Raw genomic sequence first — 23,765 nt, 5'->3', positions numbered from 1 at the left:
CAAGTAATTGTGAATCATTTTAACAGATGAAACTTTAAATCAGTATGCTGTGTATACCTCATTCTAATATGTACAATTTTTTAATGTACATTGCGCTGATTCTTTTAATATCTGGTGGAGGATACACCGTATGCATTTGATCTGGAGGTTTCACAACTGTTATTGTTGCTTTTGAAAACCAGCAAATTTATCTACTTTTTTTTTAACAGAATGTCTTTTAGACCTGCCAAATACTATCATTCATTTTTGGTGTTTATTAACATCTTTTCTTTGCTTATCTTTCATGATGGAAGCCTTTGCTTCTTCAGTTACTGCTGATATATTTGTAAATAGAAAAATTGTAGTTAACCTTATGCTCTAATTTCAGTATTGTAAGCAAACAAATGTTGAGGATAGTGTTCATTGTATTATATGGCCTAAAAAAACCACAAAAAATTGTAGTATTTTGGGCATATAACTAATTGACAATTTTTTTTTTGTCTGGTGTCTTTTTGCCTGTGTGTGTAAACTGAGTCCTTTGAAATAATAAATGAAACATGCAAAAAAAATGCACAAATTACAACATTCGAAAGGTATAATTTCATAAACATATTAATAGTATGAACCAGAACTATAATGCTCAATACGATGTTGATATCAATATTTGTAAACGAATAAGAGAAGTTTACCTCGATATGATATATAGTTTAGTTCCTTATAATACTCTCCGGAAATTAAAATGAAAACAATTAAAAAAAAAAAAAAAAATCGAAACTCTTACATTACAGTAAGAAATAATTAACAATAATTAAAAATCAATTTAATGCAATTAAAAATCAATTTAATGCAATTAAAAATAGTCAAAAATCAATTTAACGAAAAAAATTGCAAAATGATTTTCCTTCCTCAAGCTGCCAATGCTTTTAGACCGTATGTCATTATCACAGGAATGAAAATTACCGAATAGGGGTGAGCACGGAACTTAAATAGTGACTCACAGGGGTACGAATACCAAACGTACCCTCACACACAGACCTTGGCGTTCTGTTTGACCAAAAGATGTCCTTTGTCAACCAGATTGACAAAATCAGTACCAGGTTTTCTCGTCTACAGTGGATCTCAAAGCAGCAGCTGCTACACGTCTGACATCCTGTCACTGTTAAAAGGTTCATCACCTCCACCGTCTACCCCGCCATTCTCTATGGTGCAGAAGTATGGGCCTCTGCTGCACCTACAAACCTCAAGCGGGTGTACACTGCTGAATACTGGCTACTGAAATGGGCCAATAACAAGCTTCGGCTACCTCCCGCTACCACAACCACCACGATTGCACAAGCACTCGACATCCCAAGGATGAAGTTCCTGATCGTGGAAAAGAGGCTGGTCTTCACAGCCAAACTCATCACAGGCCAGATATCATCTCCAAATATTTGGAACACTTGCTCTTGGAGGATTCCACAGCCAAGCCTAAGGTCGGTACCAGCACTCGTGGCTCACCACAACAGGCTTGTACTCACTGAGAGATTTCTTCCCAAGCAGATGCTCCCCGCACTCAACTGTGTGGACGCTGACATCGACAGCATAATAAGTAACAAGAAGGACAGACACAACTTTATCAAAGCCCTTGAACCTTGATATTTATTTATTTGTATTTCTTATGTATTTATTTCTGTATTTGTGTCTAGCTCTGTGTTTTTATGCTGTATTTGTGTCTAGCTCTGTGTTTTTATGCTGTATTTGTATTTCTGTTGCAATTGTGATCGGTATTTTGTAGCCTTTTTGTATGTTCGCTGTATTTTGTAGCCTTTTGTATTTGTATGCCGTACTTATCTTATCTATATGTGAACCCCTGGCGCTCGTCGCCGTGATGGGATATTGTGCTGTAACTCTACTTCACAATAAAGATTTATTTATTTAAATAGGGATTATTTGTCTTTGCGCATGCGTATAAAGGACCATGAGTCGGAGATTAGATATGGCCAGCAAACATTAACAGAATTCTCATGTAATTTAATTTCGACGGTTTCTGCAATTAATAGTCTTGTATAATTACATTGGACACTAAGTATTCTGGTCTCATTAAATAAAAAAGTATATTTTTCATTGACGGCATGAAAGGCTAATTCTGACTCTGCTGAAAGAGAAGCACGAACTGAGGCTGCACGTTGATTAACACGAAAATTCAGAGGAAACCGCATAGAACCCTTATAAGACGAGTCGCAATCACTGCAAGAAATGTATACCAGGTCATTTATTTGTGTTGTGAACGAGGAAAGGACTGAGCGATTGTTTAGTATAGTGTGTAATTTCTGTATTAGCCTGGCTACAATTTTAAATTCGGTATCTTTAAAGAATCTGTTAAGTTGTTTGTGCCACTGTGTTACCCACTTGCTACAATAGACAGAATTACAAGCTAAGGATAGAATACAAAAAAATACACCAACCAACAATAGTAATATCAAAAAATACTTTATTTCTGTCCCATATGTTGAACAGAAAATTGTTTTGCAATTTTTTTTGTTAAATTAATTTTTGACTTTATTTTTAATTGTGTTCATTTGATTTTTAATTGTGTTCATTTGATTTTTAATTGTGTTCATTTGATTTTTAATTATTGTTAATTATTTCTTACTGTAATGTAAGATTTTCGATTTTTTAAAAAAAATTGTTTTCGTTTTAATTTCTATATAATAATTGGTGAAAACTACGTTTGTAGTTTGAAGGGGCATAATTTTATAACTCTTAAACGAGAAAACTACAAACGTAGTTTTCTCGTTTAAGAGTTTTCTATGGTGTATTTACACCAATATTATATAGAATACTTACACTCTTGAACATATGATGCTTTATTACATCGATCTTCATTTATACAGTTTTAATTTCTGGAGAGCATTATATGGAAGTGTTCTACGTATCATATTTGTACCTGAAGAGGATTGAGTCAGTGCTGCATTCTATGTACAGGTGCTTCAATGGTTATTGACGTTCATTTCCCAGGTGAGGCCACAATTTTGAGAGAAAGGTAGCTGGTTCTTGTTGCATGACAATACCCCTGCCCATTTCACACTTGTGAAGTCATTTCTGACAAATCATGGCATTGTACAGATCAATGATCCATCCTACTCTCCTTGTGAAGCTCTTCTCTCTCTCTGTCTGTGTCTGGAGTAGTGAGTTGCATCAGTTATTATTAGCTATATTCATGCATTACCCTGAGAGAGAGAGTCACCAAGAGAAAGATGATGATATCCAACTTACGACCCTGGGAGGTGCCAAGCCCATACTCACCAGATGTGAGCCCTTGGGGTCGAATTGCTTCCCTTCATGTTCCCAAAGGGAAGTATAATTGTGTCAATATTGTGCCAATTTTGACTTACACAACACATCCATTTTGGTGTTTATTGGCACTTCGCTTGTGAGAGACAGACATCTGTTAACATGCTCACTGACAGCTTAACCTACAGCTTTTAATGAACTAAATTCAAAAATTACAGGGTGTCTCCGTAGCCAGGTAGGAAGGAGCAGCAGTGCGTAGCACACGCTTCTTGATTAGACCAGGGTTCGAGCCCGTCGAATATGGCCACCGCATATTCCCGGAGCAATATGGCTTTAGTTGCTAATGCTCCTAAAAACCAAATAACAAACAAACAAAAATTACAGGATTGAATCAATCTCGACTGGGGAGAGAGAGACAAAGACATTTTTTGGCTTTCTTCTGATTATGGCTGAATTAATAAGCTGCTGACAAAGGTTATTTGACAATATAGCTGGTGTTTCTTCCATCAACTCAGAAGAAAATAATTATTAAAGTCAGGCAGTTTTTCATCCACATGGATAAAAACCCATTTTATCTAAGCTTATAACAGCATAAGCCAAAAAAAAAAAAAAACCTGTCACACACCTTCTATCCCCTTCAGTAGTTTGTCTAGTTCTTCCTTGAATTTTTTCATAACTATCCACTTCAGCAACTACAGATGGTACTTTGTTCCAACAGTCAACCATCCTTTGGCTAAAGATAAATTTCTGCACATCTTTGGTAAATAAATTTGATAAATTTGAGGTGTTGGTCAAAACATCAAAGGCAGATATTGTTGTGATATCAGAGACGTGGTGTCACACAGATATAAGGAATGCAGAAATGGAATTTGGGGAGTACAATGTGTACAGGATAGGAAGGGAGGACGGGTTATGTATTTGCTAAGAAAAACAAAATCCAAGGAAGTACAGCCAGTCGACATGGCTGGACAGTGCAGTGTCGAGTCAGTTTGGTGTGATATGAGCACTGGGAAATCAAAATTGAGAGTAGTAGGAGTGTGTTCTAGGCCTAATGACTGATGAGTATAATAAACAACTGTGCAGGGAAATAGAGTGGGCCAGTAAATCAGAGTCATATAATGGGGGATTTTAATTTCCCAGATATTGACTGGAATTTGTGGGTTGGTCACTCACACGCTAGCAAGGCTTTTGTGGATTTATTGGATGATTGCTTTCTACAGCAGAATGTTCGGGAGGCAACTAGATGGAGTAATACTCTTGATGTGATTATCAGTAGTCATTCTTCATGCATTAAGAATTTGCAGATAAAGGAACCACTAGGTGGCAGTGATCACAGTGTGCTGAAGTGGGATTTACTCAGAGAGATAACTACCATTAGAAGTAAAGGGAAGGGTTTTTGCTTTCGTAAAGGTGACTACAGAGGTCTGAGACAGTATTTAAATTCTATACGGTGGGACTGATGTTACCAACAGCAAATTCAAAGTGAGAAGCATTCAAAGAATTAATCTTGGAAGCTACTAGGCTTTTCATACAAACTAAGAAATACTGTTCAGGGTTGAGGAATAAATGGATGTCAGATAAACTAATGAGACATGTGGTAGAGAAGAAAAATGCATGGGATACATATAAATTAATGGCTGACACGGAAGCCTATGATAGATATAAGCTGGTCTGTAACCAAGTCACAAAGGAGGTTAAGCCAGCAAAGGCAGATTATGAGAAATCTTTGGCAAAGGATGCAAAGAAAAACAGCAAAGAGTTGTTTACTTATGTAAACTTAAGAAGGAAGGGAATGAATCAGATTGGTCCACTGGATATTAGCATTAGCATTAGTAGAGGCATATGTACAAGAAAGCAAACTTATGCAGTATCAGCCAAAAAAAAAAAAAAAAAAAAAAGCCACTCCCATTTCACCCCTCTGTTCGTTCGAAATACCTGTCCAGCTGAGCCTTAAATTTATTTAGGCTATCAACTTCTACAACAAGGGATGGAAGTCTGTTCCACCAACCAACCACCCGCTGGTTAAAGGCAAATTTCCGCACATCTATCCTACATCTGTCTTTCCACAATTTGAATTTATGACCTCTCAGGTGATTATTCTGAACAAGAGGAAGAATCCCATCGGCATTAAGCATGCTCAAACCATTCAAGGCTTTATACACCTCTATCAGATCACCTCGCTGGTGCCTAGTCTCCAGACACTGTAATTTGCAAAACTTAAGCCTTTCTTCGTAAGAGCAACCCTTTGTTCCATTCACTAATCTTGTCCTTCTCTGTATTCGTTCCAACAGCTCTACATCCTTCTTGAAATGAGGCCTCCAGACCTGTATACAGTACTCAAGGTGTGGCCTGACCATTGCCTTATACAAGGGAATAATCACCTCCTTATCCCTGCTTTAAAAATTCCTGTATATCATTGGCAAGACACCATGAGCTACTCTTGCAGCCCATCTGCACTGCTCAGAGAACTTCATATCTGCCTGCACAATTACCCTCAGGTCCTTTTCATTCTCTACCACTGTCAGTTTAGTACCACATACATTGTTCTGGGGTTACTGTTTCCCATATGTAGTACTTTACATTTGTCACCTCTCAGCCCATCTGCACGATCTTTCCAGATACTGTTGCAGCAGCATAGTGTCAGTAGTGTCCTTAACAACCCTGCCAACCTTTGTATCGTCTGCAAACTTGGACATTAAGCTCGATATACCATCATCAGTATCATTTATAAATACAGAAAACAATAATGGACCCAACACTGAACCCTGAGGGACTCCACTAATAACATTAGTCCACGATGAGCAGTGTCCATTGATTACCACTCTCAGTCTTCTCCCCCCTCAACCACCCCTTTATCCATAGCAGCAATTTGCCTCCAATGCCACACTGCTCCAATTTGTGCAGCAGTCTTCCATGTGCAACAGTATTAAAAGCCTTTCTAAGATCCAAATATATAATATCAAAGTTATTCCCTGCATCCAGTTCTTTTGTGAATGCATCATAGTATCCAATCAAATTGGTCAGGCAAGACTTCCCCTTAACAAAACCATGCTGTGTCCGAGCTATAACTGAAGTCTTGTCTAGATGATGCTGCAGTGCCTCTTTAACCAGTGCCTCTTTTTAATTTTCCTGGAACAGAGGCGCCTCTGTAGCCAGGTGGGAAGGAGCAGCGATGCGTAGCACATGCTTCTTGATTAGACCAGGGTTTGAGCCCGTCACCACCAAATACGGAGGATGCGGAATGGTCAGGGAATGACCACCGCATATCCTGGAGCAATATGGCGTTAGTTGCTAATGCTCCTAAAAAAAAAAACCAAATAACAAATAACCTGGACCAGAAGTTAAACTCACAGGTCTCTTATTACTTTTGTCAGCCTTTGATCCTCCTTTTTGAATTGGGGTCACATTTGCACATCTCCAGTCTATGGGTACCTCCCCTGAGTCCAAAGAAGCTCTCATGATTATGGCTAAGGGTTTGATTACTTCCTTTGCTGCCTCCTTTAATATAACTGGATAGATCCCATCCACCCCAGGTACCTTTCTTATGTTTATCGTCAACAGTTTCTCCTCCACTTTGCTCTCAGTTATTACAATATCATCTAGCTCACTGCCAGAGTTTACTTCACCTCTGGCATTCCCCTTCCTAAATAACTCCTCATGTGTGAATGTAGATGCAAAATACTCATTTAGTTTGTTAGCCACCTGAGCAGGATCCTCAACTGTTAAACCATCAATATCCAGTTGACCAATCTGATTCATCCCTTTCCTTCTACAGTGGCGCACTATGGCCATAGTTGCCGATGCGCCCAATAAATTCCGAAACAAACAAACAATCCTTCTACAGTTTATAGAGGTAAAGAACTCTTTTCTGTTTTTCTTTGCATCCTTTGCCAAGGATTTCTCATAATCTGCCTTTACCTGCCTAATCTCCTTTGTGTATTGGTTACAGACTAGCTTATATCTATCATAGGCTTCCATGTCACCCATTAATTTATATGTATCCCTTGCATTTTTTTCTCTGCTATATGTCTCATTAGTTCATCTGACACCCATTTAGGCCTAAACCTTGAACAATATTTCTTAGTTGGTATGTAAAGCCTAGTAGTTTCCAAGATAAGTTCTTTGAATGCTTCTCATTTTGAATTTGCTGTTGGTAACATCATCAGTTGGTCCCACTGTATAGAATTTAAATACTGTCTCAGACCATCGTAGTCGCCTTTACGAAAGCAAAAACCCTTCTCTTTACCCCTGATGGTAGTTACCTCTTTGAGTTAATCCCACTTCAGCACACTGTGATCACTGCCGCCTAGTGGTTCCCTTATCTGCAGATTCTTAATGCATGAAGAATCACTATTGATAATCAAATCAAGAGTATTACTCCCTCTAGTTGCCTCCCAAACATGCTGATGTAGAAAACAATCATCCAATAAATCCAAAAAAGCCTTGCTAGTGTGTGAGTAACCAGCCCCCAAATTCCAGTCAACCATTGATATCAGTGGTTCAACTGTTGATGATCCTGTTCAGGTAGCTAAAAAACTAAATGTGTATTTTGCATCTACATCCACACATGAGGTGTTATTCAGGGAGGGAAATGGCAGAGGTGAATTGAACTCTGGCAGTAGCTAGATGATTTTGTAATAACTGAGAGCAAAGTGGAGGAGAAATTGTTGAAGATAAACATAAGAAAGGCATCTGGGGTGGATGGGATCTATCCAGTTATATTAAAGGAGGCAGCAAAGGAAGTAAGCGAACCCTTAGCCATAATTATGAGAGCTTCCTTGGACTCAGGTAAGGTACCCATGGACTGGAGATGTGCAAATGTGACCCCAATTCACAAAGGAGGATCTTCTTAGATCTCATGATCAAAGCTGAGTCTGCAATTCGTAATGCCTTTGTAAAAAATGAACACCTTGTTATGGTTTCCATTGACATAGAGAAGGCATTTAACACTACCTGCCATGACGCCAGGTAGTGTCAAATGCCAGGTAGAGAAGGCATTTGACACTACCTGGCGTCATGGCATTCTCAGTGACTTACATGCTCTTGGTCTACGAGGGAACTTCATCAGGAACTTCCTCCAGCACTGTTCGTTCCAAATTCGATACCACAACTTACTTCCTATGACATTTTTACATTAAGAAGGAGTACCACTGGGGTCTGTATTGAGTGCAAACCTTTTTGCCCTTAGAATCGATTCCATCACAAAAGAACTTCTAAATACTGTTCAGACCTACCTCTATGCTGACGATCTCTCTATTTCTTGACGTTCTCAGAACGTGAGATCCATTGATAGGCAATTACAGATATCCCTGAATAAAGTCCAAAGGTGGGCAGTGTGCAATGGCTATCGTCTGTTACAGCAGAAAACCATTGCAATTCACTTTTGCAATCATCGAAAATTACGTACAGATTCTGAACTTCAGATATCAAACTCTACCATTCCAGTAACTGACAACGTCAAATTCTTGGAATTAATCCTTGAAAGGAAGTTAAATTTCTTTGAGCACATTAAATTTGTGCGTACTACCTGCCTCAGAAAGCTGAATACAGTCAGTCCTCATATAGCCCGATAGTTGTGTTCCTAGAAACCCTCGTGCAGTGCAAAATCGTGCAATATAAACAACAGGCCCTATGAGAAAAATAGGGTTAGGTGCCGACCACCCAAGATTGAACACACACATTTGTAACTAAAACATTACCAAACACAATAAATAATCGTAATAAAATATTGCTACTGCTTTTGCTTCTATCGTAAGCAAACTTGTTTTTTGTTTGATTTTCTATCCAAACAGATGACAGCTGTTCCATCTCTTCTAATTCTTTGTCTTAATCTAATGGATTTTAATTACACTCTGAGTTGTTCCTGCTATGAAAGTTTTTTTTCTCTGCATTCTTTGTAATTCTCGGCATTGCCTCATTTAGGCCTGTAGCATGTGCAATATCACATGGTCTTTCATTTCGCTCAAAGCGTTTCACAATTTCATATTTTTTCTCTATCGACAGAGGCAGACTGGCCATAAGCCTTACCGGGGGAAACCCCGGTGGGCTGGAGGCCGATGTGATTTTGGCCATAAACGCTAGTATGAGGGCACTACAAATTTTCCCGGGTAAGAATTTTTGATCCAGTCCGCCTCTGTTTATCGATATTGCTTTTCTTTTTCTCTCTGAATCTGTAGTGTCTTCACCAGGACGCTTCCTGTTCACACCTTTTAAGAATTTTACTCGTTTTTAGGGAATAAAGCACAATTACAAAATGAAGAGGCAAGCTTGATACACATAAACAAAGCTGCGCACGTGTAGCAACTGAATAAACAACACCATAAAGGCAGAGATACATTATTAATACCTCACATTTTACTAAAGCACATTTCTGGGGGTTACTACCATAAAACAATAAAAACAATTTCCAGTTGCGTTTCTGCCAGTGGAATCTGTTATAAACTGGTAGTAAACTCGATCTAATTGCATTTGTGATTATACCGATAGCTGGAATTGTGTTGGTTTTTACGTTATAATATTGAAATGTGTTTCCCCTTCACTGATTTAAAAAACATAAATACATTTTCAGAATTTTCTCTTCATTCCTATCGTGTTGCGTTCGGTTGGGGTGATCCTGCGTTCGACTGCCATTTCTTGTAAACACAAAGGCGAATCGTGCATAAGCGAATTCGATTCGTGTTATACAAGATATCGTTCCCCTATTTATAAATCGTGTATGATCGAATTTGTGTAGTGTAAACACGTGTTATACGAGGACTGACTGTATACTAAAAGCTTTATCTGCGCTCTGTCTTGGGGAGCAGACTGTGCATCTTTGCTGCTCCTATATAGAGCATTGATCAGATCTCGTTTGGAATATGGTGCTCCAATCTGTGATTCTGCCCAAAAGAGTACACTCCGCTGGCTGGAACCTATACAGCATAGTGCATTGAGGATTGCCCCTTGGTGCTCTCAGGACATCTCCTACCCATAGTTTATATATTGAAGCTCATGAGCCCCCTCTTTGCCTCCGCAGAAAAACACTACTTCTTAAGTATGCAGTTACAAAGTTTTTGTCAGCATCCTATTGAGCCATACCTCTTTAATCCACCACTACAAAACCTCTATAGAAATAAACCCAGTAAAATAAGACTGGCAGGTCTATGCCTTATTGAATTAATGCAGAGTTGGAATGTTCCTATTTTCAACAGGCAACAATTAATGAATTACTCCCAACTGCCTTGGACTCCCCCTCCTCAGTTATCTTTCAATACTTATCTTCATAAGTGGGAAAAGAATCATCTACCGACACTCAATGTAAAACAACTCCATGCAATCCATATTCAGAAATACGCTGATTTTTTACCAATAAATACTGATGGCTCCAAATCACATTCAGCTGTTGGGGCAGTGGCAGAATTTCCCTCTACTATCATTTCGGCTGCACTTCCACCTGAGTATAGCAGCTTCTTTGCAGAACTTCATGCAATAAAATTAGCTTTAGACAACCTGAATCTCTACCCATCCCTAAAATATGTTGTATACATACTGACTCTCTCAGCTCAATTACAGCAATTCAAAACTCCTCCTACAAGGTTCATCCCATGTTAAATCAAATCAGAAGACTCCTATTACAAATTGAAGAATGTCATCAATCAATGACCTTTTGCTGGATCCCAGCACATTCGGGGATAAAGGGGAATGAACTTGCTGATCAAACTGCTAAAAATCCATCAATTTTTGATTTAACCTCCGTTCTGGTTCCAGCCTCTGACTACAGTCACATCATACAAACAGCATGTCTCGCGCAGTGGAAAGAGCTATGGCGTACCCAAACCAATAATAAACTCTATCAGTTGAAACACGATCCAAAGCATTGGCACTCTAGCACCAAAACAGTGTGAAGAGAAGAAGTGTACTTGCTCGGGCATGTATCGGACACACACATCTAACCCACCTCTGTCTGCTCAGAGGCGAAGATCCTCCTCAGTGTCCATACTGTTCAGAAAATTTAACAGTCAAACATATTCTGATTGACTGCCCTCACTATCATCAGGACAGAACATCTGTCCTGTATTCCCTGAGAAATCTACAAGAGCCAATGACATTACAACATATTATTGGAGATGATGCAAACACCAATGAAAATAATTGAACTGAAATAATTGAACTCTTATCTGAAAATAATTGGACTATATGATAAATTCTAAAATATCTCTATAAACACAACCAAGTGGTTATGCCTAAATTTTAATTTTAGTTATTTATGCCTAAATTTTGTTTTTAGCATTTTCCTGTGAATAGGTGCATTATAGCCACAGCAGCTTATGTGCCGTTAAACGCCCATAACACACACACACTCTCTCTCTCTCTCATAACTCAGAAATTGTTTTTTGGCTGGTGCAGCAAAGCCTCAGGCTTCCTTGCACCATATGGATAATTATAATAATAATAACAAGTAATTACAGACCTGTTAGTTTAACTTCTGTTCCAGGGAAATTAATGGAGGCACTGCAGGGTCATCTAGACAAGGCTTCAGTTATAGCTTGGACACAGCATGGTTTTGTTAAGGCGAAGTCTTGTCTGACCAGTTTGATTGGATACTATGATATGGTCACAAAGGAACTGGATGCAGGGTATAACTTTGATATCATATATTTCAATCTTAGAAAGGGTTTTGATACTGTTGCACATGTAAGACTGGTGCACAAATTGGAGCAGTGTGCATTGGAGGCAACTGCTATGGATAAAGGGATGGTTGAGTGGGAGACGACAGAGAGTGGTAATCAATGGACACTGCTCATCGTGGACTAATGTTATTAGTGGAGGTCCCTCAGGGTTCAGTGTTGAGTCCATTATTGTTTTCTGTATTTGTTAATGATATTGATGATGGTATATCAATCTTATTATCCAAGTTTGCAGACGATACAAAGGTTGGGAAGGTTGTTAATAACAGTATGCTGCTGCAACAGGGTCTAGAAAAGTTGAGCAGATGGGCTGAGAGGTGGCAACTGAAGTTTAACATTGACAAATGTAAAGTACTGCGTATGGGAAGCAGTAACTCCAGAGTAACGTATCGACTTTGTGGTACTACACCAACAGTGGTAGAGAATGAAAAGAACCTGGGGGTAATTGTGCAGGCAGATATGAAGTTTTCTGAGCAGTGCAGACAGTCTGCAGGAGTAGCTCATTGTGTCTTGTCAGTGATATACAGGAATTTTTCTAGCAGGGAAAAGGAGGTGATTATCCCCTTGTATAAGGAAATGGTCATGTCATACCTTGAGTACTGTATACAGGTCTGGAGGCCTCATTTTAGGAAGGATGTAGAGCTGATGGAGCAAGTGCGACAAGATTAGTGAATGGAACAAAGGGTTGCTCTTACAAAGAAAGGCTTAAATTTTGCAAATTACAGTGTCTGGAGACTAGACACCTGTGAGGTGATCTGATTGATATGTATAAAGCCTTGAATGGTTTGAGCATGCTCAATGCCGATCGTAGCCTTCCTCTTGCTCAGAATAATCACCTGAGACAGCATAAATTCAAATTGAGGAAAGACAGTTGTAGGATAGATGTGCAGAAGTTTGCCTTTAGGATACACTCGCTCCAAACATTTGGAGTGAGTGTATCTGTGAAATTAGAAGTTTGTTGTTTATTTTATTATATTTTTTTTCAGCTGATGCTATATATATGCATCATGCATGATGCATATATATAGCATCAGCTGAAAATTTTTTTGCATCATGTGCCTTTACTAATGCTAACGATAAAAATCTTAATAGCTTTGATATCCCTAATGTGAAGCTGAGTTGCTTTCATGCTACTCTACATATAAGTAACACTTTATCGAAGGGAAGTGTGGCATTACTTGTTATTATTTATTGTATAACATTTGAGGTAACTAATTATAATAGTCTCATTATGAGAAAGATCAGTGCCACATGTTAAGACTTAATGAAGGAAACTTTTCTTTGTTTTCTCTTATTTAAAAAAAAAAAAAGAAAAAAAGTGCATGCACCTGCACTATTTTCAGAAATAAACAGGAATTTAAGAAACAGACTTTCAGAAGTACACTAAGCTTATGCCCTAAATGGGGGGGGGGGGCTTCCTCTAACTTTACTGTATTCCAAACCTCTTAAATGATAGAATTTTGTGGCCCCCTCAAAATGATAAATGAATTTGTACAATTCCTTACTCTTCCCCCCCACAAATAAAACTAATGATTTCATTCAGGTTAGAGTTTGGTAAAAAATAAATATACCTCTCCTAATAATCAAACTGTAATTTATATTTATATATCAAATAAAACAATGATAGAACACAATAGCTTTATAAAATAAAACTGTTACATTTGAAGTAAAAAAAAAAAAAAAAAAGAAACAAACAAAATTCACACCCTATGCTCCAGATTATCAGTGTTTGTTTTTATTTCATTTTAAATATTGTTACTGCTAAGTTATTTATCCCTTTTGTTTTTACTTTATTTTCCTTTCACTCTATCTTTCAAACTTAAAATTAAAACTTTTTATTAAAAAATTTAAATCTTTTATTTTTGTTTTAAATTAACTTTTTTTTTTTTTTTTTAAATAGGTGGTGATGACAGGAGAGTATTGTTATGGAATGTTGAAAAAGCATTGACTAGTAAGGTTTTTCCAAGTTCAATGAAAGGGGAACATAATAGCAACATTTTCTGCCTCGGATTTGACTCAAGGCATAAAAAATTACTTTCTGCAGGTAAATAAAACTAATTAAAATGACATTAGGCTTAAAATTTTTTATTCTATATTTATATTGAACATTATGATAACCTAATTACTAGGCATGAAGTTTTACTTATGTGGAGCTTTTTATAGTGCTTTTCCATTCTTTGGAAGGGTAATAATTTTTTTGTCATCATTTTCATCTTGTTTTAAATATCATTTTTTTTTATCTTGCAGAACAGCCATACCAATCTTTGAAGTGTAAAGTGTACAGAACTAACACATTATTTAATACCTTTTATTGTCTCTGACTTTTGTTAAGAAACCAGCATAAATTGGTGTTGGCAGTAAAAGCTCATGGTCCATAATAGTATAGTAAATGGAACCAGTGAACATCAGTCTTTTTTGATATTAATGAGCATAGTTGCTAACACACTCTCTATCTGTATTTCAGTTTCATTGTAAATGAAATTATTATTATGACTTATTGAATCCATGCCAGCCGTTCATCACTTACTCCAACTCACCATGTTTGCTGTCCAGTTTGTCATGGTATTAGTCATCACATGGTGGTTCTGACAAGTACCATCATAAATAATACACAGACCTCAAACTAACTGATTTTACTTCTTGTAAAAAGATAGAATATTTTGTTCCTCTTGCCCTCAGGTCATAAAATGCAATTGAAGTAGATAAGCAGGGATAAACAAATTGAGGTCTTTCCTTTTTTATAAGAAAGCATGCAGCATTGACTGTCGAGATTTTCTCTTTCTTTCTTTATTTCTTTGAGAATCTCAGAATATGGGCTGATGGATACAGTTACGCTCCTTTTCATTTTGCACTTCGCTCCCAATCATAGTCAATCTCACAGAGCTCATCAGAGAGGGTCTTGATGGCTGAAAGGATGTGCTGTAGATTGCTTGTATTCATAGATTTTAGAGGAGGCTCTTCATCTTTTTTCTTTTTCCTCCTTCTGTTGGCTTAGTTCTTTAGCCAATTCTTCCAAGTCTTCATTAGAAAGCTGCTGTCCATGGCTATCCAACAGCTCTGTTATATCTTCAGCTACAATCTCGTCCAATCCCACCTCTTGCCTTGCTAACGTCTTTAACAGTGTTCTCCATTGGCTCTAATTCTGTGAGGTCGTGCATAAATTGTGCGAGAAGTTTGCACCACACTCTGTTCAAACAGTTCACTGAGACTTCCTCCTGAACTGCATTGATGTTATTAATGCCTTTCAAAATATTGAATGAGTGCCAATAATCCTTGATAATTTTGTCTGACCTGTCCAAAATTCTTACCATTTTCATGAAAGTTTGGCGAAGGGAATAGTCTTTAAAGGTTGCTATTAGTCCCTGCTCAATTGGTTGCAAAACTGAAGTGGTATTTGGTGGCATGTAAACAGCATTTTAGGAGCATCAGCAACTAAGGCCATATTGCTCCATGTGTATTGTCTGTAAATTGAGTGTTCTGAGGTCGATTTTCTGTTTGCTGCAAGAAAAACCCAAGTTTCAGGGAGAGGCAACATTATAAATTTCATGTACCAGAGGCAACGTTAGAAAAAGACCTAATGATGGATATATATTTTAAAAACTTCAGTAGCATAATGACAATAGATGAATTTGCTGCTGAATTCCTTCTAAAAAGATGAACCAAAAGCAAAAGAAATGAATTATTTAACATAATAGCAGAAATTACATCTAAAATATGGAAGGCACTGCAGGAACAACATAGAATCTATGCTGGCTGGACCAGCCATAGATTCAGGGAACATTTCCCCCATACAGAAATGTTTTAAATGTCATTAGGTATGGTCATACTGCCAGGGATTGCAATCAAAAAGAATCTGTCTGTGGTCAATGTGCAGTCACTGGCCACGATTACAAAAGTTGCAAAAATAAGTCTCAGCAGCCAAAATGTGCTATCTGCAAGGCAGCACGGCTGACTGACTATGCACGCAGCATCAGGGATGACAAATGCTCCTTCTATAAAAAAATAGTAAAACTTAGTAAAAAATTAATTAGTAAAAAATTAAATAGTAAAACTTAGTAAAAAAAGTAAAAATAGTAAAATAGTAAAACTATAATCTAGGACCAGTTATGGGCCGGCTTGAAAATATAAACGTGACTAGGGCTCTAAATCTTATCTGATTGAATGCTCAAAGAGCAAGAGCTGTTGTAGATCAGATCAAGCTCAAATTAGAAGAAAATGACATAGACATCTTGGTACTCCACACGCACATATGAGTAGGGTTCAAGGATACTGAAGAAACTACAAAATTATAGAATACACCTCGGCTGTCCCCTCTACAGCAATGTAGTTAAAAACACTGACCTTAGTCACAAAGGTGGGTCACTTCTGCTCCCCAATGGCAGTGTGTGTGTGTGTGTGTGTGTGTGTGTGTGTGGGGTGTGTGTGTGTGTGTGTGTGTGTGTGTGTGTGTGTGTGTGTGTGTGTGTGTGTGTGTGTGTGTGTGTGTGTGTGTGTGTGTGTGCTGATATCACTAGTGCTGTGGGAGAGTTCTTTGTTATCTCACTTTATTCCAGACCTGGTGAAGATATAAATCCTACAATAGAATATTTACAAGCAGTCACAGACGTGCTACCTACAGCAAATATCATAATGTGTGCTGATATCAACTGCCGGTCAGTCTTATGGCATAGCCATAAGGCTGAATAGCCACAATGGCTAGATATTATCAAATTTTATAGCCACCTCACCCTTTCAAGTGCTAAACCAACCAAATAATCTCCCATATTTTAGCAGTACCATGTGGGAGAGTGACATTGATGTTAGTCTTGACACCAATTCAATAGCTTATAAAATTACAGACTGGTGTATCCAGCCAGTCTCGACCACATCAGATCATAGAGCCATCACCTTCAAACTAAACAGGCAATTACAAAAATTCCAACACTTCTGTTGGATATCAAAAATTACAACATTAAAAAGGCAAACTAGCAGATTTTCACAGTACATACAGCAGCTGAGCTGCAAAAATAGGAAAATGAGTGGTCTAGATCTGGCAACTGTAGCCCGGATGAGCAAGCACTGACTATGACAAATATTTTAATAAAAACAGCATACATGTTTAGCTCACGGAAGAAACCAAGGAAACAGGTAGTCCCCTGGTGGTGCCCTGAACTGACTATACTCAGAAGGGTGCACCAGACGAGGAGGAATTTTCAAAGAGCTAGAACATCTTGGCCACAAAATGAGGTGGATGCACTGTGAGATTCTTATAGAACCCTCAGGAATCAGTATACAGCCATCATAAGAGACATCATCACTATCCTAACACCTACTTGTACCTGCACTTCCTGAGAAATAAACTCGTCCATGCTTTATTCCTCTATCCTATCAATTTTAATCTTTGATCCTTAGTCATATCCTCTGTGTGATAAATCAAACATTGTGGATATGTTACTGCCCCTGCCCCAAAGAGGTAGATCTCCACTATCTAGAATTCAATTAAACTTTAAACTTCAAAGGCAAACTTCTATAAACTTTGATTCTTGTTCCAGCCAAATTAAAAACTCTAAACATAAAAATCATCAATATATTTTTGTATTTTATACTTTTTACAATATTTTCTTTTTATACAACTATAAACTCTAAAATCAGTATAAAACTCTAAAGAATAAAATTCATCAATACATTTTTGTATTTTGTATTTTATACTTTTTGCAACATTTCCTTTTTATATAATTTTAAACAATAAAATCAATAAATTCCAATTTCAACTATATGTCAACTCCATAAAACACTGTTTACATATATACAACTTTTTACAATGGCCTAATCCTGCTTACCTCTATAGCAAACTCAGCAAAAGCTGCAGTCCATTCTCTATTCTTAAACAAGTTACTCCAGTTGTATAAGTCTGGAGCCGATCTGCCTAATTAACATATTCATTGGTATATCATATCTTACACTTTGCTGTCAAATATGCTGGTGTATCCAGCCAGCCCGGACCGCATCAGATCATAGAACCATCACCTTCAAACTAAACAGGCAGTTACAAATTAACCAACATTCCTTGTTGGATATCAAAAGGTATAACCTTAAAAAGGCAAACTGGAAGATTTTTGCAGAACATACAGCAGCTGAGCTGCAAAACAGCAAAACGAGTGGTCTAGATCAGACAGCTGTAGCCCAGACAAACAAGCACTGACTATGACACATTTTAACAAAAACAGCAAACCTGTCTATCCCGTGGAAAAAACCGAGGAAGCAGGCAGTCCGCTGGTGGTGCCCTGAACTGACTATACTAAGGAGAAGGGTGTACCAGGCAAGGAGACATTTTCAAAGAGGCTGAAAATCTTGAACACAAAATGAGGTAGGTGCACTGAGAGATTCTTATAGAACTTTCAGGTATCAATATACAGCCCTCAAAAGAGACAAGAAAAAGGAATGTGGAGGCACTTGGTGGGAACTACTGGAAACAATGACCCTTGGGGAGTTGTCTACAGAATAGTGACCAACAAGCTGCCAAGAGGAGAGATGTCTTGGAAACTACTGTCAAACCAGATGAAACCGGTGTTGGGCAGATTCTGTAAATAAAATCCTAGACAGTATTATTCAGACTGAAACCAGCTATCATTCCCCCACCCATCTAGACATAAAAGAAAACACTGAACATGTCAATGCCAATATTGAACCTTTGTTTACTATACAAGACTTAGAAATAGCACCACAATAAAATTAAAAACAATAAATGCCCAGGTTTTGACCTCTTAGAGGTTGAAATTATCAAAAAATTAGCAGAAATAACACCAGACAAATTAATAGCACTGTATAATAACAGTATGACAGAAGGTCATCATCAGCCATTTTCAATCCACTGCAGGATGAAGGCCTCTCCAGCAACTTTCCAGTTCCTTCTGTTTTGTGCAATGGCCATCCATTTACTACCCACAAACTCATGAATTACATCTCCGTCTCCGTTGTTGTCTTCCAGGTCTTCTTCTAGCTCCTCTTGGGTACCATTCTGTTATTTTCTTCGTCCATCTGTCATCATGCCTTCGAGCTGTGTCCTGCCCAAGACCATTTTAGTTCTTTAGTCTGATCTATCAGACTAAATTATCTATCTATCAGTCGATTCCCAATATAATTTGTTCCATTCTTCGCTGTGTAGTTCTCAGCTTCTCTTCCATTCTTTTGGTGAGTGCCCAAGTTTCACTTCCATAAGTCATGGTGGGGAGTATACATTGGTTCATTATTTTACGTTTCAGACAAAACAAATTGGGGATATTGCTCCTCAGTATGTGACTATATTTCCTGAATTCTATCTGTCCAAAATTTATTCTTCTCTTGACTTCCAGCCATTTATCATAATTACAGCTAAAGACTTGTCCCAGATAAGTATATGACTCCACCTTTTCAATTACTGCTCCTTCAATCATTATATCCCTTTCCGTGGCATACTTGTTCATCATTACTTTTGTTTTAGCCATATTCATCTTTAGTCCAAAATCCTTACTAACTGTGCATAACTGATTAAGATTTTCCTCTAATTCTTTGGGATCGTGGCTTATGGCCAAAATTTAATCTGCAAATCGTAAATGGTTCAGGTACTCTCCATTCACATTGACTCTTTTCTGCAACCAGTCTAATCTTCTGAAAGCTTCCTCAAGGGCAGCAGTAAACAACTTTGGAGATGTTGTGTCTTCTTGTCGAACTTCTTTCTCAATTTTAAATTTATTACTGTCTTTGTCTAGTCTAATAAAGGAGGTAGCATTTTCATATATTTTCTTCAAAATCATAATATATAGGGTATTTGTGCCTTGTCTTTCCAGTGCCCTGAAATTGCTTTATGCTGTATGGAGTCAAATGCCTTTTCATAATCCACAAATGCCAGGCATAATGGTGTTTTATATTCATTTGCTTTCTCCATTAGCTGTGACATTATGTGAAGGTGATCCATAGTTGAGAATCCTGTCCTAAAGCCAGCTTGCTCTTTCGGTTGATTCTCATCAAGTATTCTTTCTAATCTGTTAGTAATGACCCTTGTGAACAACTTGTAGATGTGGGATAACAAGCTAATTGGTTTATAATTTCCAATTTCTTATTTATCTCCTTTCTTATGCAGCAAAACTATGATTGCATTATTCCATTCCTTAGGCCTCACACCTTTTCTAATGCATTTTGTGAAGAGTCTTGCCAGTTTTTGTGTCATGTCTCTTCCTCCCAATTTTAACAACTCTACAGTAACTTCATCTTCCCCTGGGACTTTCTGATTCTTCATTTTCTTCAACACATGTTCTACTTCATCAGGAAGGATATCAGATATGTTGTATGTGTTGCCAATTTGCGATCCATCTTCCCCACTGCTGGCATCATTCCCCTCACTCCTTGTATAACTCTTTATAGTAGTCTTCTGCTATTTATTCACAAGTACACCATCACTATTCTTCAGTTTCAGTATCATTTGTTTTTCTGTATTACTGCTCATGGCTGCTGATTTAAATCCTTTGTTTTCCCTTAATGCTTGTTCTACTTTTCTTGTGTTAAATTTTCTTATGTCTTCTCTAAGTCTCTTTCTAATGGCTTTGCATAACTCAATATACTCAATTTTCTCCCTGTCAGTGTTTTTCTTGCTCTTCATATGTCATCTTCGGTTCATCATGAAAGTGTTTCTTGACTGATTTTTTTTTTCTTTGGATTTCTTTTTCCCTATAGGTTTCTTGGGCTTTATCACTTTCAGAAAGTTGTAATATCCCTCATCAATATCTTGGTCCTGAACAGTCTGCAGAAGCTCAAACTTGTTCTTAAGTTCCAGTACATACTGCTTTTTCTCCTCTTCTGCTATCTCAAAGACCTTTGTATTATTTACTCGAGTCAGTTTTTTCGTTTCTTTTCTTACATCTACATCAAGTGTGCATCTTACCATCATTCTGTGATCACTTCCAACATTTACCTTGTTCAGGACAGTAACATCATTCACAATATATCTTCTGTTAGTGAGAATGAAGTCTATTTCATTAGTTGTTAATCCATTTGGGTTCTTCCATATCCACTTTCTGTTCACCCTTTTCTTGAAAAAAAGTGTTCATTACTGACAATGTATTATAATATTACTGACAATGTATACTCTAGATTCTGCAAATTCCACAAGTCTTTCACCTCTTTCATTTTTTTCACCAATTCCAAAATTTTCTATAGTTCCCCTTTCTGCGCTGTTTTGTCTCTTTCCAACCTTAGCATTGAAGTCACCTATAATGATATTGTAGTGAGTTTTCTATTCATCTAGAAGACTCTCAATTTCGGTTTACATTTCTTCAACCTCTTCATCATCATGGCTCGATGTTGGTGCATAAATCATTAAAACCTTTAGCTTATACCTCTTAGAAATCCTGAGTAGTAGTCTTTGACACCCTTGGTGATGTACTTTTGAATTTCAAAATGTTGTTTTTTTATGTCTTTATGAACCAGAAAGCCAACTTCACCTTCACTCCTTTCACTGTTTCCATTGCTGTATAGCAGATTTCCACTTGATAAACTTATAAGTGATTCACTTCTTCTTGTTTCAGCCAAACCGATTATATTCCAATTTACATTTTCTAATTCTTTTTCCAGCTCTAGTATCCTGTCTTCATGCTGAGCGATCTTACGTTGTAACAGGACAAGTTCAGTTTCCGTGCGTGGCAGCTTGATCGTACCCAGAGATTCTTACCACCCTCTGCTTCCACTCTGATCCTCTCACTGCCATAAGAGGGGGAATGAAAGCCGCTGGGGACTGAGGGCCATTTGTTTTGTCTTACTGTCATGTGCTGGAGGGTTTGATCTTTTCCTCTTCATGCTGACCAGGCGTCTTGAAGAGAACCACTCTACACGTTCGTTGCCACCTAAGTGATGTAACAGGGCTTACCATCAAGAAGGTGTGCATGAGTGGATTTTAGGGAGGCAGGACAACCGGACTTCTCCTAAATCTTCTGAAATAGAAAGATATTGGATCCATCAGTGTTTTAGACTGAGTGTCTGATAACACACAGAATGCCTGTTCCCAGAAGGTATATTCCCAAAAATATGGAAAAAAGCTGTGTTAAGATTAATTCTCAAAAACCCCAAGAAACCACCTACTTATCCAAAATCATATAGACCAATAGCCCTACTCCCTGTACTAGGGAAAATATATGAAAGACTAATATATAGTAGATTAGCTCAATACTACATGGAAGCAGGTTTATATTGCAACAATCAGTATGGTTTTAAGCAGGGCAACTCTACTGAAGATGCCATTCACCACCTACTGACAACAGTTAAAAACTCAGGGGAGAAATATATGCTGGCAATGTCTATTGACTTTGCTGGGGCATTTGACTCACTCTGTTGGCCTAGTTTCCTTAGGAGACTCTGCCAGGCAAAAGCCCCACAAAACCAATATAACGTAATAAACAGCTACCTTACAGACAGGAGTGTCTCAGTATGCACAAGTTTCCAGGAATTGATACACCCTGTGAATAAACGTTGCTCGCAGGGTTCAATCCTTGGCCCTTTCTTCTGGAACATTGTGAGTTAGGAAAAGTCTGGAAAAGTCGCGAGTTAGGGTTGAATGTGAGAGTGCAATTCTGCCTAGACACGATAGGAGAGAGTATGTGATGAGAGCCTTGTCGATCAGTTCAGCCCTGGAGAGATTGTGCAAGGCTGAAGGGGTAGAATTTTTTCCAGCCTAGTCTGTGCTTGTTGACAGGAGAGACTGCTTCTAAGGGGATGGGTGCAAGAAAGGGTGCAAGAATATTTGCTGATGCTATCGAGGCAGTGTTAGGTGGGTCAGAAAACTGCTAGTTTGGGGGATACACAGACTAAAAGGTTAACAGTGGCTGCAGGCAGAGGCAAAAGTGATTCTTGCACTGCTTCTATTAGAATGAGCAGCAGCCTGGAAAGCAAGGCAGTGGAGATTTCCAGGACTACTGGGAGTCATAGTGGGATAAATAAATACATGGGCTGTATTAGGGTAACTAAGAGTAGAAACAGGTGCATGTATACTTGCATGTACACCAATGCTAGGAGTATAGTTAATAATATTGATGAGCTTGAAGTGCTAGTCAAGACATCAAAGGCAGATATTGTTGGGATATCAGAGACGTGGTGCCACACAGACATAAGCAGTACAGAATTTGAATTTGGGGAGTACAATGTGTACAGAAAGGATAGACAGGACAGGAAGGGAGGAGGGGTTATGCTTTTAGTTAAGAAACACACAAAATCTAAGGAAATGCATCCAGTTGATGTTGGTGGACAATGCAATGTTGAGTCTGTTTGGTGTGACATAAGCACTGGAAAAGGAAAAATGAGAGTAGGTGTGTGTTATAGGCCTAATGAATCTGATGAGTATAATGAGCAATTGTGCAGAGAAATAGAGTGGGCCAGAATCAGAATGTCTTATAATGGGGGATTTAACTTTCCAGATATTGACTGGAACTTGTGGATTGGTCACTCGCACAGTAGCAAGATTTTGGATGATATTTTTTCTACAGCAACATGTTCTAGAGGCAACCAGAGGGAGTAATACTCTTGATCTGATTATCAGCAGTGATTATTCACGCATTAAGAATTTATAGATAAAGGAACCACTGGGTGGCAGTGATCACAATTGTACTGATGTGGGAATTTCTTAAAGATGTAACTACCATCAAGGCTAAAGGGAAGGACTTTTGCTTTCGTAAAGCTGACTACAGGGTTCTCAGACAGTTTTTAAATTCTGTACAGTGGGATCAACCAATGATGCTACCAACATTCAATTCTAAATGGGAAACCTTCAGGGACTTAATTTTAGAGACTACTAGGCTTTTCATTTCAACTAAAAAATACTGTTCAAAGTTTAGGCCTAAATGGATG

At 38.0% G+C, this 23,765-nt stretch overlaps 1 protein-coding gene across 1 annotated transcript in view; it reads left to right on the top strand.

The window, feature by feature from the left end:
• LOC150085839 (DDB1- and CUL4-associated factor 5) overlaps positions 1-23,765 on the top strand; it is a 227,776-nt gene that overhangs the window by 38,113 nt on the left and 165,898 nt on the right. Inside the window, exon 2 of the mRNA XM_090373516.1 lies at positions 13,819-13,962. Within this exon, the coding sequence (XP_090229642.1) occupies positions 13,819-13,962 (144 nt within the window). The remainder of the gene's footprint in view (positions 1-13,818; positions 13,963-23,765) is intronic.

This window comes from Mastigoproctus giganteus, chromosome 5 (genome assembly GCF_048544385.1).
Source record: "Mastigoproctus giganteus isolate SK-2022 chromosome 5, ASM4854438v1, whole genome shotgun sequence".
In the NCBI taxonomy this organism is placed as follows: domain Eukaryota; kingdom Metazoa; phylum Arthropoda; class Arachnida; order Uropygi; family Thelyphonidae; genus Mastigoproctus; species Mastigoproctus giganteus.
This window is presented reverse-complemented; position numbering and strand designations above follow the sequence as displayed.